Source organism: Aquila chrysaetos, chromosome 17 (assembly GCF_900496995.4).
Source record: "Aquila chrysaetos chrysaetos chromosome 17, bAquChr1.4, whole genome shotgun sequence".
In the NCBI taxonomy this organism is placed as follows: Eukaryota; Metazoa; Chordata; class Aves; order Accipitriformes; family Accipitridae; genus Aquila; species Aquila chrysaetos.
The window spans coordinates 9394548-9414977 of NC_044020.1; the positions used below are offsets into that span (position 1 = coordinate 9394548).

General features: G+C 41.0%; 1 protein-coding gene across 12 annotated transcripts in view; it reads left to right on the forward strand.

The window, feature by feature from the left end:
* The window catches only part of DGKI (diacylglycerol kinase iota), a 226258-nt gene that overhangs the window by 103244 nt on the left and 102584 nt on the right, over positions 1–20430 (forward strand). For 11 of the 12 annotated variants that reach the window (XM_030040174.1, XM_030040172.1, XM_030040173.1 and 8 more), the window contains 6 exons: positions 5441–5512; positions 6117–6233; positions 12568–12642; positions 13874–13969; positions 15794–15876; positions 17342–17402. In XM_030040174.1, the coding sequence (XP_029896034.1) occupies positions 5441–5512; positions 6117–6233; positions 12568–12642; positions 13874–13969; positions 15794–15876; positions 17342–17402 (504 nt within the window). The remainder of the gene's footprint in view (positions 1–5440; positions 5513–6116; positions 6234–12567; positions 12643–13873; positions 13970–15793; positions 15877–17341; positions 17403–20430) is intronic. The other variant, XM_030040168.2, reaches the window with a different exon arrangement.

A 20430-nucleotide genomic window follows, 5' to 3' on the forward strand; every position in this document is an offset into this window, starting at 1 on the left:
CATTTACAACATTCTTTAGCAAGGAATTCCCAAACTTAACTACATGCTATGAGAAGAACTACATTTTGGTTGTTTCAAACCTGTCACTTATTAGTTTTTTCTAATGCTCCATAGCTCTTGTGTTGGAAGAGATGGTAAATAAATGCTCCCAAACCACATCCTCTACACCATTCATGATGTTTAAGAACTCATTTCTTTCTCTTGCAGGTGGAAAAAAAGAAAGTTTTATAGCTTTTAGCTGTTATTAGCTGTTTGTTACTTGGGATCATCAGAGAAATCAGATTTTTTTTTTTTTCTTTTTTTTTTTCTTACTTAATACAAAGTAAAAATGTTCAGACCATGTGACCTGGCAAGCAGTTCATGACTGTCTGCAGTAATAGAAGCTTAAGGATGAATGCAAAGTGATCCTTTCTTCATATACTTCCAGTTACCAGTGTCTTAGGGATTTTCTGAGACTGAGAATGCATCTTAGACCATCATGCTAAGCAGACACTTTATTTCTTTTTACTTTCTGTGGTGTCCAAAGCAGTGTGTCCACTACACACATGTAGTGTGCAGCTGCAGTGTCTATCTCTTTCTGTTACTTGTCCCTTTACAGGCCTGTGGGTTGATGTAGAGCTGTATGTTTTCCCTGCACATAATGGTAGGATTGAAATTCCCAATACTTGAAAGGCAATTTTAGTTCTTTGTTATTTTAGCAGAGATCACTATCCAAGTGCTTCTGTTGCTGTCTGTATTTGAGTTGTAATAATACCTGGCTCTCCTACAGTAATGTTGCATTGGAATAGCTCTGAGAACACTAAAAAGGGAATAAATATCATAGGAAAATACATGCAAAAAAATTATTAGTAGCTCTAACACTGATGTGAAAATACTCTTTAATGATAAATACATGTGAGAATATAACCAAAACACATTGGAGCTAGTAATCCCGATGTGCTCTGTTTGTGTGCGTGGGTGTCTATATTAACATGGACTTTCATCCATATTATTTAGACAGATTGTAATCACCAACACAAGCTCAGAATTCAGGTGCTCTTTTCCTCCAAATATATTTCCCCTGGAATGCACAGCTGCTTATTTCCAGAGGAGCAGCTTGCAGCATGGGATTTCATGTGTTGTACAGGAATTGGGCGCCAGTGAATCAGGGCTAATCAGGTACTGTTAGGCTGATATTCTCACAAAGGTGAAATTAATTTTCTATCCCAAAATTTCTAAATTTGTGCAGAAGACCTCCTTGCATGACCCAGGAACAAGATAACTGAATTTTAGTTTTCCTTCTCACTGAGACAAGGCAGAAGAGGTGATTTCTGGTAGATTATGGGATACTCCAGTGTTTTAAACCAATAGAGTCATAGAATGGTTTGGGTTGGAAGGGATCTTAAAGATCATCTAGTTCCAACCCCCTGCCATGGGCAGGGACACCTTCCACTAGACCAGGTTGCTCAAAGCCTCATCTAACCTGGCTTTGAACACTGCCAGGGAGGGAGCATCCACAACTTCTGTTCCAGTGTCTCACCACCCTCACAGTGAAGAACTTCTTCCTTATATCTAATCTAAATCTACCCTCTTTCAGTTTAAAACTGTTACCCCTCATCCTATCACTACACTCCCTGTTAAAGAGTCCCTCCCCATCTTTCCTGTAGGCCCCCTTTAAGTACTGGAAGGGTGCTATAAGGTGTCCCTGGACACTTATCTTCTCCAGGCTAAAAAACCTCAACTCTCTCAGCCTATCAGCCCCCTTGATCATCTTTGCGGCCCTCCTCTGGACCTGCTCGAGGAGGTCTATGTCCTTCTTATGTTGGGGGCTGCAGAGCTGAATGCAGTACTGCAGGTGGGGTCTCACAAGAGCAGAGTAGAGGGGGAGAATCACCTCCCTCAACACGTTTCTTTTGATGCAGCCCAGGGTACGGTTGGCTTTCTGGGCTGCAAACGCACATTGCTGGCTCATATTCAGCTTTTCATCCACTAATACCCCCAAGTCCTTCTCCACAGGGCTGCTCTCAATCCACTCATTGCCCAGCCTGTATTTGTGCTTGGGATTGCCCCGACCCATGTGCAGGACCTTGCACTTGGCCTTGTTGAACTTCATGAGGTTTGCACGAGCCCACCTCTCAAGCCTGTCAAGGTCCCTCAGGATGGCATCCCTTCCCTCCAGCGTGTCGACCGCACCACACAGCTTGGTGTCGTTGGCAAACTTGCTGAGGATGCACTCAATCCCACTGTCCGTGTCACTGACAAAGATGTCAAACAGCGCTGGTCCCAATATTGACCCCTGAGGAACACCACTCATCTCTGCTTTCCACTCGGACGTCGAGCCATTGACCACAACTCTTTGAGTGCGACCACCCAGCCAATTCCTTATCCACTGAGTGGTCCATCCATCAAACCCATGTCCCTCCAATTTAGAGAAAAGGATGTCATGTGGGACAGTGTCAAATGCTTTGCATAAGTCCAGGTAGATGACGTCTGTTGCTCTTCCCTTATCCACCAACAGTGTAACCCCGTCATAGGAGGTCACCAAATTTGTCAGGCATGATTTGCCCCCGCTGAAGCCATGTTGGCTGTCACCAATCACCTCCTTATTTTCCATGTGCCTTAGCACAGTTTCCAGGAGGATCTGCTCCATTATCTTGCCGGGCACAAAGGTGAGACAGACTGCCCTGTAGCTCCTCGGGTTTTCCTTTTTACCCTTCTTAAAAATGGGGGTTATGTTTCCCCTTTCCCAGTCAGTGGGAACTTCCCCGGACTGCCACGACTTCTCAAATACGATGGACAGTGCCTTAGCCACTTCATCTGCCACTTCCCTCAGGACCCACAGATACATCTCATCAGGTCCCATGGACTTGTGCACCTTCAGGTTCCTTAGATGGTTTCAAACCTGATCTTCTCCTACAGTGGGCAGTTCTTCATTCTCCCAGTCCCTGCCTTTGCCTTCTGTGACTTGGGCTGTGTGGCTACAGCACTTGCTGGTGAAGACTGAGGCAAAAAAAGTTGTTGAGTACCTCAGCCTTCTCCATATCCTGGGTAATCAGGTCTCCCGTTTGCTTCTGGAGAGGGCCCACATTTTGCCTCTACTTTTGATAGTACCCATCAAATCTCTCTGTGACCTGCAGTGCATTGCTTTATTTTATCAGTTCCTTTATTTGTAAAGCTAGCTTTCAAATAATTGCTATCTTACCTCAAACATGTATCCTTAGGAAGAATTAGCTCACATTTGTAAAGCAATTTGAGGAAGAAAAGTGGTGTTTTATTGCTACTTATCATTAATATGTTTTTATTGCTGTATCATTTTCTCTAATGACTCCCTAAAAGCCAAATGGCTTACTGAATAAATGAAAAACGGTCCATCCAGAACCAGGCAAGCTGCTCAGTCCATATGTTTAAAATACACCACTGATGGGCTGTGGAATTAATGTACTGAATTTTAGGGTTTATTAGTGGAGGTTTTGGGAGAGAAGAATTACTCCCCTGGTTGTTCCAAAGCAGAACAAATCAAAACATTTCATGCCCCTGAGGGGCTGAAATAATTTTTTTTATTTTTTTTTTTTTTAATACACGTTGGGACAAGAAAGAGTGAGATTTGTGAGAAACATTGAGAAGCACTGGTATAAGTGAATGAGAATAGAGCATTTTGTCCAGTGCCAGACCTCTGTTCCGGCATTTGTATCCTACGTACTGTCACTCTGTTCTTGTGTCCACACTGAATGGCAGACTAGATGTGCCCAGCCAGAAGCAGCTGGCCTGCCTCTCTTTGTGAAGCCATTTGACCACACTCCCTCACTAAACCTGAATATGCCAAATCACCATCATTGTGAAGAATCTACTCTTTGAATTTCTCTGAATGTAAAACCTGAGGCATTAGGGGGAAGGATTAAAAAAATAATAAAACAAAAAAATCTAGGCAGAGGTGACACAAGCCTCTTTAGGAGCGGGTCTTAGTTGGTGGTGTGGTCCATCTGGTAAGTTGGTTTGAATACATGCTGGGGGACACCTTAAGAAGAAGCTGCAATGTGCACTTCTGCATGGTGGGCAGACAGGTAGAGCCTCTTCCTCTTCAGCGTATTGATAGGGTTGTCCTCACCTACCACGTGTGGACAGATTGTAGCTCAATCCCTCGCTTAACAAGGCCAGTGCATCTCTGGATGGGTTTTTTGTTGTTCATTTAATTCTCCTTCTTGGTGTGCTTGACGCTTGTCATTGCACTGAGCACTCATTTTTCCTGCAGGTGTCCATCTTCCTGTTCTTTTCCACAGCAGCTAAGAAAAGAACCTTAATTATAGAAGTGAGGCGACGTCCTGTTAGAAGTTACTAAATCCAATTATAACTCTTTGCATTGGGTCTTGGGCATTGCCCAGCACATAGAACATTTAGGTAAAACTCAGCCTGGTGAAAAGAAAACTGGCTCACAAATTTGTGACTTGGTAGAGAGACTGAATTAGAAAATTCTGGGTGGTGATGGGCTCCTTACTGTAGTAGAGAGAGGCTTGACAGAAGCTGATGAATGAAGGACCCGAATGACTGCAAATCTGAAATCTAAGCAGTGAAGGTGACTATGACAAGCTGTTCAATGAACTTCTGGACTTTGCATTTCTGCAGCTGTCAACCCACATCCATTCTTTCTCTGGCTAAAACAAACTTTGAACACAAATTTTTAGGCTATAACTTACTATTTGTTGCCTGTGTTATATGCAAGAAGGGTGTATATGACCCAATGGTCTTTTCCAGCCTTAGAATTTAGAGAAAAGTAATATGTCTGCTGAAATTGCATTCTACAAAGTGAAACTCTTCTGTGGGAGAAAAAAATCTCATATTTGTTGGTCATGGTGGGCTTTTTCTCTTTAAAGCTATAAAGAAATATTTTTCTTTTATCTATTTGATGTGAATCAGACCATCTTGGTTTTTTGGAACTTACTAAAAAGATTTTGATCTGAGTCAGCTCAATAAAACAATAAACCTAATTTCCCAATCAGAACATTTCCACACAGACATTGTAGTTGATTCCACTCTGTATTTAAAAAAAAAAAAAAAGGAAAACTCAAATTCTTGTTTATATTTAGAGCAAACGACTGCAATGAGAGAATGTTTTGTTCAACACAAAATATTAATCTGTCAGGTCTGTAGATATCCATTAAAATAGGCATTCCTTCTCTATTTCTTCTGTTGTTTTAAACTACAAAATCTAAGAAAAAGCATAAAATTTTGCAGAAGTATTTTTAAAAGTGTGTGTGAAATGCCCCAGTTGAAGAAACTTCTCTGTGAATCCTGTCATTGCTTTACCCCCCCAAAATCTGTTTAGTGTCTAAGAGCTTTGAGGCTGAACCAATGTATCTGACTTCAATGAACTGATTTAGCCTAGCACGGTCACCTGGCAAGAGTTAAAGGTGTAAATTTTCTTGTAGTCAGGAGGAATTTAATTCTTTTTTCCTGCTTATTCTAGGGCTTTCAGCAGAAATTCTCCTTCCACAGTAAAGAGATTGTGGCCATCAGTTGTTCCTGGTGCAAGCTGGCGGTAAGTGAACAATACTCAGGGAGACTGGTAGCAGTTTCACTGAGTGGCCACACTGCGAGCAATTTCATTTTTCCTGGCTCTCAGGGTTCCCTCTCTGTGAATCACCCCCAGTTTTGCTATTTCTGTTCCTTTTGCTCAAAGACACCATAACTTTATCTGGCTGACACGAGTCCTCTAGGAGAAGAGTCTTGCTGCACAATGTAGTCACTGGCTGCCTCCCATCACTGCCCTGCTGTGGCTAGCTCAGACAGCCAAAGGGCTCTTAATACATACAGCTGCATCAAACTAGGTTGTGGTCTTCAATATGTGATCTGTGTTTAAGCAGGAGTGGCTGGGTGTGGTGTTATTTTGTTTTGTTTTTTTTTGTTTGGGGTTTTTTTTTGTTTTTTTGTTTGTTTGTTTGGGTTTTTTTGTAAGAAGGCTTGGCTAGGGAAGATGACCTTTAGTTATATGTTCCTAAAACTCCATGGTTTGAAGAACTTGAAGATGGTGGAGTTGGGACCATTGCTCCAGTTTTTGTACCATCACCCTCTTCTTCCTCTCCACGCTTCCCCTTTGTCTTTCTTAGCCTCCTTATTGACTCCACTCTTTTCCTCTCTTCCAGTTTCATAACAAAGTCACTTGTTTCATGCTACATCACATTGAGGAGCCATGTTCCCTGGGGGCTCACGCTGCTGTCATTGTGCCTCCCACCTGGATCATTAAGGTGAAGAAACCTCAGGTAACTGCATGCTGATGTCTGTTTCTGAAGCTGTATGGCTGTGAAGGGCCAACCTGGCTTCGCCGCTCGGTACTCCTTCACTAAGGCATGCTTGTTCAACCCTGTCTCCCTGAAACCCAGCATACATCCATGGTGATTATGAACCTGTATCCTCCTGCCCCTCCATCCAGCCCTTCAGTAGATTTCCCTGTTTGGTATGATTAGCAACAAACATGACTTCTGAGCAAATCCAGCTCAGATTTGTTCCTGTAACTGTGAGTTCAGCAAGCATACTGCAAGAAATCCCCTGTGTTGTAGGCAGTCAAGCATGTTTCATTAAATAGAGCTGAGCAAATACAGGGAAAAACTGTTCACAAACATTGACCTGAACAGCAGTAAGAATCAGCTGTGGCTGGACTGGCATCCCTCTGAATTTGCCATCAATGGACGTTTAAACAATCATGTCTTTCTTCCATCAGTGCTTGCTGAATGTCAGCAGTAAGCCCATGTGCTCATTTAGTTGCAGGTAACAAGCACTAGACTTCAAAGCTTTTCTAATGGATGTGATGTGTCTTGGAGAGGATAATTCATTGGTGAACACAGTAGGGAGAAAAGGTATCCAAAAGAGAGCTGGCCAAAAATTAAAAGGGGATTCACATCATGCAAGAAGTATTTTTTTCTTTGAAAGTCTGTTTTCATTCCAAGTTGAACTGAAGGAAACAGACAAACGCTGAACATATCAGGGAGGCAGAAATGCTGGTAAAGGTTTCATTTCAGAAGCACTGGAACAAGTTTTTGTTCTGAAATGAATAGTGTCTGGGATATTGAAACTTCCCACTCACATTTTCTTGTAATTTTTCTCCATTGACAGGAATGCTGGTTTTATAGAGTAGTGACATGTGGCTCTTAACATTAGTGTGTCTATGCTTGGGAAGTGACCCCCGGCTTTCTGGCTCTGTGTCCTGGTTGTCAACAAGAAACTGAAAAGTTCAGGCTGTAGGCAAGGCGCTAAGACAAAATTAGTCCCATAAAACTGGAAAAAGGTCTAAGTTGTGACACTGCTCGGTTTTTAGTTCCAGTCTAGGGATATGACTGTCAGATTTGTGCATGAGTGGCGTTTCTAACAAGCTGGATATTAAAGACAAGGGGAGGAGGGAGGAAGGGGAAATATAGAGTAATCAAAAAGTTGACCAAAGAGACTGCTGTTTCTCCTTTAGGTCCATAGAGAGTAGGCAAGATTCCTAGCCACTTCCTCTCTGAGAAACAAAGTTTCTTTTGCATTTGCATTTTTCCCCCACACTTTTCTTGCTCTGTTAGTTTTATTCCAGTGTCCTCCAGAGAAATCTTTTTTCTTCTCCTGTTGAAGAATCTGTTTGAGTCCTCAGCAGGGACTTAAGCTTGGCTAATTTTCAGCACCTGTGTGGTATTTGATAGATGTATCCATGTCTGACCTTACTAAAAGAAGTCCTCCTTTGTTCTTTTTAATTTTTATTTTATTTAATTTTTAGTGAAAAAAAAAAAAATCAACACTTGTAATTTTCTTTTGATTTGGCATTTGGCCAAAGCAGGGTACCTTCCTTATAATATTTTTAGAGAATTTTTTTCTTGTCCATTTTTTTTTCAGAGAAGTTAAAATAAAAAAAATAAATCTGATATAGTTAATAATAATTAATGGGGAAAATGCTTTTAAATAAAGTTTTAGAATGTCACACTAAAAGAAAATATCTGTTAGCTTTGTGTGCCTCAGTCATGAGTGGAGGGGAAGTACTTCAATACTCCATCACATCTTCAGTCCTTGAAATTCATGGTCAGTAGCATGCAAAAACCTTATCTTGAGTAACTGAAGCACTAGATAGATCAAAATGATATTTAGCATAGACAATGGGCATATTTCCATGAAACTTCTTAACAGCATGCATTGCAGTATTAGTTCTGGGGAATGCATCCTTATTGCTATAGAACATACTGAAACATCTTTCAGATACGTTTTCAGATTTTTGGCAGAATTCTTGTTTCCTTATTTATTGTTTTTTAAGAAATATTTTCTCCTCTTCTGCTGTTTCTGGCCAGCTCTACTTCTGTGTATTATGACCCTCTTCACCCTATATGAACATTTGGTAAACATTATGAAATATTCACTGCATTCAATCCACAGAACACAAACACAATATTCAGAAATTTTTGTAAATTCAGATAGTAAATAAATATGTAGCCAGCAATCTGTTTTTCACATATTCCACAGTCAGAATAAATTTGGCTAGAAGCCTTTTTGTTATAAAATATTTCCTCAGCTCTAATTAACTACTTACCTTGGTCACAGGCAACTCCTGAACTGAAATCCCTACTCATATGAAATTGATTTTAGTGGTGCCTTCATCCTGTTTGTTGATTGTTTCTTTTAAGCAAATAAGATGGCTTTTTGTAGCAAAACCTTGCCCTGAATTTTAATTTTTATTGCTACAAAAATGGTTTTCCATGCTTATTTTGTACAACATGGGTCACCACCTTTCAAACATTGGGCTTGAATAAAGAGCATACTCCCCCTCTGATTACCAGCAATGTTGTGGTAGTGAAGCATCATGGTGTAATTGGTTAAGGACAATTCTCTGCTGACAACCTACATTCCAAATGGGGAGCTTTTGCTTCTTGCAAGCAATTGATTGCAAGATGAATAATATTCAGAATGGTTCAAATAGCTTTGGGATCGGTGGTAGCCCTGTATGTAATGACCCATTTACATGAATGGAAAACTCCCAATACCTATTCCATGTTATTCATAATGTGAGCCACTTCTGTAACTTTATTGATTTCCAGTGTTTCTGTACTGTCTTAGCAGCACTTTGATACCAGCTCTGATTTCCTGGGGTTCAAATCAATTCCATCTCCTAGTTTGTGAAAGCAGGTCACCCCTGTTGACTGGTGGTATTTTGTTATAGGTGAGGTTTGGTAGCCCATGTGGTGTTAGCTCTAGGAATGGACTTGCTATATGCTTACGTTGTGGGAGAAAAGTAGATAATAAGGAGGATCTGGCTGATGTACTTACTGATTCAGTCTGTCTTCTGTTTGGGAAGGCAAAGGCAGTAACTAAAATTTCAAGTTTTTTCTGTTCAAGGTGAGTAAACATGGTGTTTTCTTCTCCTCCTCCTTTGAAGAACCTTGAAAAAGTGCTAGTGAATGTTTGTATTTCTGGGTTTATTTCTTTATTTCCTCAATCGCTGAGTGCAGCTGGCTTGCCTGATGTTGGTCTGTGAACAACCAGAAGACAGTCAAGATTGAAGCCAGGTTGGATGGGACCTTGAGCAACCTGGTCTAGTGGAAGGTGTCCCTGCCCATGGCAGGGGGGTTGGAACTGAATGATCTTTAAGGTCCCTTCCAACCCAAACCATTCTATGATTCTGTGACCTTCCCAGAGGCTGTTCGTTATTTAAGTTATTTGAAGCCCAGCATGCTAAAAGCCTTTGAAAATGAAGGCTGAAATGTAAAGGAAAAGGTTGTAAGGGTCCATTGGATTTGCTTGAGATAGGCTGTGGCCCTCAGACTGCCCAACACCATACAAGAAGGAGTCCAGTTCTTCTATTTACCTAGCTAAGCGTGCTGAGAACTATACTGACCATTCAATAATATGAAAAAATCTCTTTTGAAGATTGCCAAACTGACATCCACAAAGGAGAGGTTTCCTCTCTAGAGGCAATTTAGGATTTACATATGGTGCCCATTTAAAGGTATGCTTCGCTATCAGGTACTTTGCTGAATAACATTATACATTTATAAAATACTCATTACCTTGTTATGTGGACAAGGTAGTATGCATCCATTTCTTCACTTCAATGTGCAAAGACTGATTACTCTGGGCTGTTATTCTTCTGCATGTTTGCAAAGAGAACCTGCATATGTTTAAGCAGCTTTTTTGCCTTTCATCTGCTATGGACATGCAGTTGCAATCGTTGTAGCAAAGCTTTAGGTTCTTTTAACACTATAGGTGTAGGCATGTTTAAAAAAAAAAAGTGAAATAACATAGCTGTGATGTAGCATAATTCAGTGCCTTTTTGAGTGTGGAAATGAAAATTGTTATAATCGTAAATGGAGGCTTAGGCTAAAACTGTTTCTCTAATACACCTGTGTGCCTCTTCCCACCCTACCCATAGGCAAGAAAAGAGATATAACGGGATTTAATGACAACTACATTTAAACATTCTTTAGATTATTCTCTTAAAATTAGTCAGGATTTTACTGAACTGTTCTTGCCCTTCCCAGAAGAACTTCACTGGGCTTAGGACCATCCATTGTGGAGGTAGAATAACAAGTACAGTCCTTCTTCCAGAGCTACAGTGAAGTACTTGCCTAGTATAATACCTAACTTGAGTTACAGACTAGTATTTGCCAGCAGAATTCACTGCACTTTACCAACAGGATAAGTATTTTGAATTTTACACCTGGAGAGTCTGAAGCACAGGGAAAAGGCTTGATATGCCTGTGACCTTTCAGCAGACCACTGGCAAAACTGTGGATAGACTAGATCTCTCTCTGTCTTTTGTTTTGCCCCACTCCAGGGAGAATTCTTCTTCACAGAACGGCTGAGGAACTAGACTAAGACCCCCACGGGAGGCAGCTTTGAGAGTAATGCCCCGTACCTTTCTCTTGACATAAAGACTTTTGCCTACAGGCAATCTGATTACCGAGGTAGGGCAATGAAAGACCATGCAGATGATATTGCCAATGCACTTCTGTAGTCAGTGCAGTCTTTGTGGCTTATTATGCTTTGAAGATCACTTTGTATCAGAGTAGGGAAGAGTAAGAACGCTTCTTTAGGTGGTTTCTCAAAATATGGTCTAATAGGGCAAATGTCCTGTAATTGCTCTGCAGAGCTGTCTTGTGTTCAGTATTTTCAGTAAGCAACAAGGCATGGCTATATCCTGGTCTACAAGGAATGTTGAGAGGTGACAAAAAGCTTGGGACCTTGTGCTCTACAGCAGGCTTTGCTTGGTCTGGGTGAAAAAGGACAGTGCCCTTAGGTATTTGAGTGAGTTAGCTGTTAGTTTTTCTTAACTTCTCAGAGATGTGGAAACAATAAATTCCATACCTGGTGTGTCATACTGAAGTCTTGAAATTCTAGAAGTGGTTGTTAGGTATTAAATAGAATCTAGTAGCTATTCTTGTTAATGTTGGATAGAAAGCAGGATTAAGGACAGACGTCACTGTTTACAGATTTGATGATCTCTGGTCATTGGCTTTTTTCATTAGTGATACACTTTTGAATAAGGTCAGGACAGAAATGAACTTTTGGATGAGCTGAGTGGATCTTGCTTCCCCTCTTGAAGCCAGAAAAAAACCCAATAAACTTCCTTCTAGTTCCCTGTGTTACTTTATTTCCTGGTGATGGCTAAACTAGAAGTTGAAATACTGTGAACATATTTACAGTATTTCTTATAATACAAAATTTCAATCATATGGAAAGGGTTGGGGTTTCCTGCAGGTACGACTTCAGTTACTGAATTAAAATAATTAAAAAATAAAATAAAATTGCCCTTTTTGGACTGTTCTTATCACACCAGAACACCTTTTGGCTCAATATTGCTGAGCAGGCTATTGCCAGCCTGGAGAATAGCTTTGATGCAAGTTCTATTTTACTAGGTTCTGCAAAAATAAAAGCAGGTTTATGATTGGTTTTTTGTGTGTAGTTAAGTGATATTGTTATTTAAAAACACAGCAAACAAAAACCCCACAAACACCCCCTCACCCAAATCCTTAAATGTTAACAATTCAGTTTGTTCCTTAGCAGATGATTACACAAGTTTCTTGATACGCTGGAACTGACTCCACAGTGCCAGCATCATATGCCATGGTGGCCTATGTTATGTTGAGTCATAATGGTTGCCAGAGCTAAAACTTGTTGTTTTCTTTCCTAAAAAAAACATGAAAAATATCTCATTTATCATGTTTTTTATTACATCTTTATGCAGGTGGTCTCCATACCAGGAGACGAGCCTGATTGGGCAGGAGACTGGAGCCCCGAAGGGGAAACGGGCGTCTCCTACCCCTATTGGGAGGGTTGGCAGGTACAACATGTGGTGTTATGTGAGTCTATGGGAGCATCTGATCTTTTTCCCCCTCACAGCGTGGGAAAGTTTCCAGTTCCAAAGCACCAGTCTGGTCTCCGTGTGTGGCTTTCTCCATAAACGGTGGTGTGGAATTGTAAAGCATGCAGCGCATGTAATTTAAATCTCGAGCATGTGCCAGATACTCTTATCATTCTCCAAGTGGACATGCATGGAAGAGCTTCGTAAAGGGGCTCTGTCTGGTCCTGTCTTCTAAATTTTGTTTTGCTTTTCATGTATTCTTTTTTCTTTTGATGTAGAACTCATTAAAGACTTCAACACGGCGAAAGAAGAGAACATCTTTTAAAAGAAAAGCCAGCAAAAGAGGCAATGAAGTAGGTATTCAAGTGCTTTGGAAATCAGCATCCTTTTGTTTAAATGTCTAAACACAGACTTTAAACTTTAAATTTTTTTGCTGCAGTCTTCAATATACTTTTTCTACTGGAAAATTCCACGCTATTGAATTTGTTGTGAGATCAGTTTTGATAAAACTTGTATGAGACGTTTTATTTGCTAAGTTGATTTTTTTTCAAGAAACAACCTACTAGACTCCAGAAGGACCAGCAGCCTAATGAAACAGCATTCCCTTGGGATGTAGGAGACTCAGCTCAGACCCTTGGTTTCCACTAGGCAGAGCCAGGGTTGTGAAACTGGGGTTGTGAAATTCATAGTGAGTGCACTGATGCAAGGGTCTGGTCCGGTTTGAGAGTGTCTCCCTTAGGAGATATCATACTGGAAATACTCTGTTTGTGTGAAAATTGGCATTGGGCCACAGAGGGAGAAAACAGATGAGTGATCTGATGGTTTGATTTACCACAGAGCTTATAGAAGACATTGTTTCCAGACCCTGCCTAGTGGATTAGTTATATAAATGAACAACAGCTTCATGGGAGAGGTGGAGGGAGACTCATCTCTACATAGACACAGCTCTCTGGTTAAGGTCCTCGCTTGGGTGGGGGGAGAACTGCTGATGAGAAACTTGAATCTGTCTGCCACAGCCCAGGAGAGTGCCCTCACTACTGGGCTCTTTGGTGTTCTGCAGGGGTAGGGAGTAGGGAGGCAAATAGTTTTCTCGTTGACGTGTCATGTTTGACGTGTGGTATTTGTTCAAAGGTGGGAGGGCGGCAAGGCCAAGAATTCAAAGGCAGATCATCTGCAAATAAGTGCTGGTTCAACTTGTCTGTTAGATGGAATTAATGAAAGAAGTAGCTTATCTCATTCTATTTTCCATTGGAAAATTGTTCATGTTAGAAATAGCACTTTATCTGACACATTATTAGTGCTGGGTGAATAATTGGTTTTTTTGGGAAATAACATTGAGTAAAATTTTAAAATAGTTTTGTGCTGGCCTGAAGTGATCCTCCCCCCCCCCCCCCCCCGCTTATTTTCTTTCTTGATGGTCTCAGCTGGATCAATTAGTCCCAGCTGAGTGCCACATTAACATGGCTGTACTATTTCCAGTACTTGAGGTAGTCTTGTCAGAGATAGGTTGGGTCTCCTGCACATGTTATGCCAGGGAAACATACATAGCTTGTACTGAAGCTGTTTTCTGCTTCTGTTTCTCAGGATAACAAAGGTCGGCCATTTGTGATAAAGCCTATCTCCTCTCCACTCATGAAGCCGCTGCTGGTTTTTGTCAATCCAAAAAGTGGAGGGAATCAGGTAAGAACATCATCTGGATCCAAGTCACAAAGTTTAACAGCAGTGTTTCTGCAAATGAGACTAGCTCTTGGTCAGTCAGATAGGAAGAACTCTATGCCTGAACTGCAGTCCTCGGAAGAGGTCCTTGCTGTTGAATGCCCTTTCCACTTCAGTGGAATTGGATGTATGGAATGGATACTTGAGTATTTGAGCAGTTGTATTCCTATCTTCAGATTCTTGAAAGGAATCTAAAATTATAGTTGGGAGATTTTCAGAAGACTTCGTTTTTCCACAGAAAATTTAGATTTCCAATGAAGTCTTAGACTTTTCTTTTATCCAAAACATGGTTTAATTTTACTAGGAAAGCCTAGTGAAATTAGTGAATGTGAAATGACACATTCCTGTGGCATTTAAAAAATCATTACTACTCTTGTACTCTACCATAGAGAACCAAGTTTCAGTGACTAACATGCAGCAGACTTCTTTCTTAGGGTTCTTGGAATTAAAACTTATCCAAGTGAATGTTTTACAGGTTAGTTCAGCCACTTTTTGAATATCAAACAATCTGAGTGCCTTCTGATAAACAGGGCCTTCTAGTTGAAAAGTGATCTAAGATACAAGAGGCCTATAGAGCATAAAGAATAGCATAGCTGCTGCTTACTTTCTTCTCTCTTAGAATAATTAGGGAGGATATCAAATGAAACTGCTAAGACTAAACAAAGAAAAAAGTCAGTCCTTCTCACAGTGTGTAGTTCAGCTGCAAAACATCTTGCCATAGGATGTTGTGGATGCTAAAAGTTTACATGGGCTGAAGGAGAGATTAGGGAGATGAAACCCTGAAGGTTACTAAAGTCCTGTACCCTGCTCTGGCTCAAGAGTTCTATGAACTTCAAATAGCTGAGGCTGGGAGAATACCTACAGCAAACCACATTTATTTTCTCTGTTCTACTTTTTCCTAGGCACTTTGACTGCTATCCTTGGTACTCCGCTTAGGGGAAGGTGTCAGACGGAAAAGCCGTCCCTCAGAACGGGGACCTATTGAAAATTCCTGACTTGCACCCCCAGGCCATACCTGAAAGGCATTCTTGAATTATTTTGGAGTACAAGCTTGCCCCATAGGGTCCTTGGCCCTCTTCTGCTAGTACGAGATCCTGCCACTTTGTGTCTGGGCGGAACATGAAGGAAGGAAATTGAGTGTCTGGAATATGAACCCAAGAGTTTGAGAAAGCAGAAATTATATCTTTAGGTGATGGGCTAGCCACACTGTGCTGAGTGAGGGAGCATTGGGGCAGCTGTAGCCCATAGAGTCCTTGACTCCTGCTTCATTAGATGATAGAGGGCTACAGTTACGAGTGTCCACGGTGATGGTGGTGGAGGTCAAAGCAATGTCATTGCTTGGACGTTGGGCAGGACACTGTTCAATGTGACGGAGACTTTGCCCACAAGCTTGTTCGACTTCTTGCTGTCATGGATGGCTGAGGGTGGTGTGGGATAACAGAGATTTCTTTTTGCAGGTGGTGAGAGGCAGGAGAAAAGGTTGCTGTGGGAGCTGAACCTTTGGTCTGACCCCAAACACCTGTTCTTATGAACCATTAGTGATATGTGTTGTTAAATTTAGTCTATATGTATGCATGTGCACCCTGTCCAGATTGGTGGGTTGCTATTCTATAGAGCTGTCGTCTGCTATGCCACTTTCTGGTTTGTCTCTTTCTTGGTTTATGTTTGCTTTATAAAGCACAGAAGAAAGAAAAGCAGTCCAAATGTAGTGAATAATGAACACTATTATTTCTAATAATCATTAAACTATTCATAATTTCCCTTCCTTTGATTTTTCTTTCTTCCCAGGGCACCAAGGTTCTCCAAATGTTTATGTGGTATTTGAATCCACGCCAGGTCTTTGATCTCTCTCAGGATGGGCCAAGAGATGCGTAAGTTCTTGAGCCTTCAGCACTGTGGACCATAATTCTTTTCTGATCAGGAAAGCAGATGAAGGTCTGGCTTGGATAGATTAGTAGACTGTGTATGAGGTTTATGTATCCAGGTTTTGGTAGTGGGGGGGGTGTGGTGGGGTGCTGTGCTGCAGGGGTGGCTTCTGTGAGAAGAGATCAGGAGCTGCCCCCATGCCAGACAGAGCCAGTTCCAAATGGCTCCAAGACACACTCGCTGCTCATCCCAGTGCCTGACCATTCCCTATTGGCTGAGCGTTACAATGGGGTGAGGCTGCCTCCAGACTTCCATACGTGACAGCAGCGTCCAACTATCTCTGCTTGCTGAGTAACTAACTCAGCTTATCTGGCAATAGTTGAAGTGTGAGCCACTTCCAAGGGAGGGAGAACCTGTCTTTAAAGGGCTGATTCTCACTGCTAAGGGTTAAGAGACCATCCTTCTATTGTGTTTAAGATAGGGATACTTGCTTTACTTAACCATCTGTTCAGCACTACTTTCACAAGTTAGGCACCACAAAAAGGTAATAATAATGTAAAATCAAATATTTACCTGTATAAGAATGGTCCAAGTATTTGCTATTCAAGGCATCCAAGCTTTTTTCCTGAAGAAACACCTCCACTGCTGATCCTCTCATGATGTATAGAAGCTTTAAGGTAGACATACAGTTTTCAGAGCTGTGTAGTGGAGTTAAAGGAGGATTAGGTCCTCTGGTCACTCAGCTCTCTACATGTGAATGTACCCCCTCCATTAGGAGATATTTCATTATGCCTCTCTTTCATGCAACTGAAGGAGCAGGTCTTCAACATGTGCTTTTTTGGCTCTCCTGCTGGTATCTTAGATCAGATATCCAGAGAAAGAACTCTATTAGATGTTCTTGCCTTCTGTGGTGTTAAAAAAAGTAGTGACCAATTGAAGCTGTCACGTTCTACATGCCTTGGAAACGGTGGCTCCGCAAATCCTGATGAGGAACACTAAATTTTGTTTAAAGACCTCAAAGTTTATATTTGTTTGCTTAGGATAAGAGAAAAAGGAAAGCTTTTGTCATCTCCAGAGGGAACATGACAATCTGTCCTTTCAGATTTAGCATGGGAGCATGCTAAACTGATCAAATACTTCTCAAGACGTGCTGCCTAACCGTGGAGGAAGGCCCCATTTCACATCCTAGTGGTTTTGTGCACGTGTCAAGATGTGAAGTGAACCACAGGGCTCAGGTTGGGTTGGGGCCGATGCCGCCTGCAGCTGCCAGGGCTGGTGCCTTCTCACTGCCGAGGCTTTTGGTAACGCTGAGATTTTTTTTTTCCCCCTGCCTCCACCCACACCCTTAGTAATGAATATTCAAAAATGCAATAAGCGGCTGTTAAACTGTCATTCGGTAAAATGCATAAAAAGTGCCTGCATTGTTATTCTGACTTTTTTCCCTTTTTTCCCTTTCCCTCCCCTGGCCAGGCTGGAGCTGTACAGAAAAGTGCCAAACCTGCGGATCCTGGCCTGCGGCGGGGACGGGACGGTAGGTGGCTGGCGCCTGGCAGCCCCGTGGTCATTGGACAAGTGATTAAAATCCTCGCAGTTGTGGGTTTACCACCTCACAATGCCTGCAGAGCCAGATAAACATACCTTACGCTTGTGAAATCTATTACTTTTTTTATTTTCTGTGTGGCCTGGCTTGCGTAGTGATGGGGCCAGATCCTGATGTCTGAGGTCCTATCTGCTTTATGCATAAAGATTTGGTACAGCTTAAAAAAAAAAAAAAAAAGACTGACTTTGCTGGCCTCCTCTCACTATTTACACAGCTCTGAGGGTCTAGCAGGTTAAGTCAGTGTCTGGGAGCTACTAAATCTTAATTTCTGCTCCTTCCTGCTATTGTCTACATGATGTCTGAGTACAGTCATATAGGGTCTCCTCTGTGCCTAAAGAAAGTGGGTTTTCCCACTTTCTTTACAAAATGTCTGTGAGGAAGGATATCGTGTTGGTCATACTACTAGCCTGGGATCTGGTAGATCCAGGTTCAGTATCTTGCTTTGCTGCTGAATTTCTGTGTGTTCTTGGATAAGCGAACAAGGTAAGATCTTTAAAGGATTTAGGCACCCCTAGCTGGAGACAGGGTCTGCAGTTCAGGTTCTGCAGGCCATGAGTGGTAATGGAGGTATTACAACCCCATTATTCTTTCCAGTACTTAGGAACATTGTAAATCTCAGTCTGTGCCACTGAGTGCTTAAATGCAGTTGAAAAACTGACCTTTAATCTCTCTGAAGTTCAGTTCCCCAAACATGCACTTGATAATAGTTATAACAGTAAGTATGGTAAGGAAAATGCATTACTATTTTTAACATGCAATGGCTGGCCATGATAGATATATGTAGATGTTTAGGGCATGAGGAGAATTTTTCTTTTTTTTTTTTTTTTTTTTTTAGTGAGCTGAACACCCACCCTTAACCCATCTCTGCTTGAATTTCTGGGGGAACTTCCTGTTCAGCTTCTGTGGGTTCTTTTAATATTTAATTTTATATTTAATATATAGAATAGTTCTATTACTAACCCCAGATGTAGGGATTATTAACACCAGTGCTTACCCTGCCAGAGTGAAGAAAAAACCCCATGATTAGACTACTCAATTGCTGGTACCTGGGAAAATAAGATATTACTGTTACTGAATTGTGAACTTTCCTTGAGAAACCTGCAAGGCATTCCTTGAGCAGAAGGCATAAGCTGCAAAAAGGGTTTCAATCTGTTTCTGAAAGTCTTTTTCTTCCGCCTGAGGAAGCCCATATTTTAATAGGGAAAAAAAAATACATCCCGAAAATATTAAAATAGAAATGAATGCAACTACATTGAGCCTGACCATCCTTTGTTTTCCCTTTGCTGAGCAGTGCAAGCGACAGGTGGCAGCACCTTCTCATCGGTATGAGCAGCGCTCCACTATCACATTTGCTGCTGCTCAGTTTGAAGCAAATTAATATCTAGTTATTCCCAAAGCCATTACATCTAGAAATGAAAAATCTGGCTCAAACGGACTTAGTGAATATTCAATGAGACCAGATGTTACCTTGCATTATTGAGGTGAATCAGAACTTATTGTAACTTTTCCATCATTGCTGTTGCTGCTCCTTTCCAGGGTATAAGTGGACAGCTTTGCTTATAAAGCAGTCAGGAGCTTTCTGTTTATAGGGAAATGACAGTCTATGTCATCCTTGATTGTAAAACTAATGTACAAGGTTTAGAAATGACTTCAAGTTAAATAAGTGTTGTACTTATAAACAGAAACTTCAAATTACTAATTGATCAGTTAAAAGCATTTACAAAAGTGGTAGGTATTGTAAAGTTGCCTGTACCAGTGGGAAGCTGAGGCACAGATGTACGGATTAAGTCAGTGGCAATGACAAAGGACTTCTTAAAAAGTCCTGACCCCAGTGAAGTTATCAGGAGCCTTTATTCTGTCTCCTGTTATAAATACTGAAGGATAGATATTTTGAAAGGTAGAAGATTACTTACCTCTAAAAGTCCCTTAAGGGCTCTACTTAGTCCTACCATGCTGCCTATGATAGACCTAAGTACCTTTGGTGATATCCAAGTTCATGAGAGTTGTGATTCACGATGACTGTTGTCAGACAAAGAGCTCTAATGCGGGATTGCATCCCAGATGAATGCTTTAATAATTGGACAATTGGTTATGATAAATAACTGTCTGATAAATGCTCTTTATACAAAATTAAATTTATCCGTCAAGAGACTTGGAGGAAGACATACCCTAGAATACTGAATAGGGTGGTGGTTGCTGTATTTACCAGGCCACCCCCTCTGCAGTCCTTCAAATTCCAACCGTTGTTCCCAATGCCCATGTTATGCTGGGTGCCTTTCGTGAAGCTCCAGTGTCATCCCAGTTTGGGTTAAGAATCTATTTGAAATCATAGTGATATTAGTTGGGGGAGGAAAAATCCTGTCCAGCTGCAGTCAGGATTTCAGTTTTCTGTCTTACTTAAAAGTTCACATTTCCAGTAGAGACTGCACCTTTGAACACTGGCATCAGGAAAAAAAAAAAAACCCAACAAATTTTATCTTCTTATATTTATTTTTTCGTAATTCTTTCTTTTAAAATGCAGCACAGCTTCTTTCACAGATTGTAATTTTTTCTTTTTAAAGGTGAGAAATAGTTAAAGTCCTATTTTCTTGTAGCAAGAATTTCAGTCATAAAAAGTTTGATAACATCTTCAGCAGCAATTCTTTCCCCCCTTGGGAATTACCATTTAATAAAACCAAAATATTTTACAGTAATTTGTTCCTTCTGGCTAGATTGCTGTCTGAAAGTTTTATGTAGTCCAGAATAGAGACAGGAGAGAGAAATAGCTCTCTAAAATAACTAATAGCTTACGATACAAAAGAGCCAGATTCATCGTTCCAACCCAAACCCTTCAACTCTGAGCATTGGTTTGTCTTTTTTTCTAGTCTTTTAGTCTTTTATTTTATATATATGTGTGTGTATACAAATGACTAAAATATATATATTATATATATTATGCTTTGCACTGAGTGAAATAATT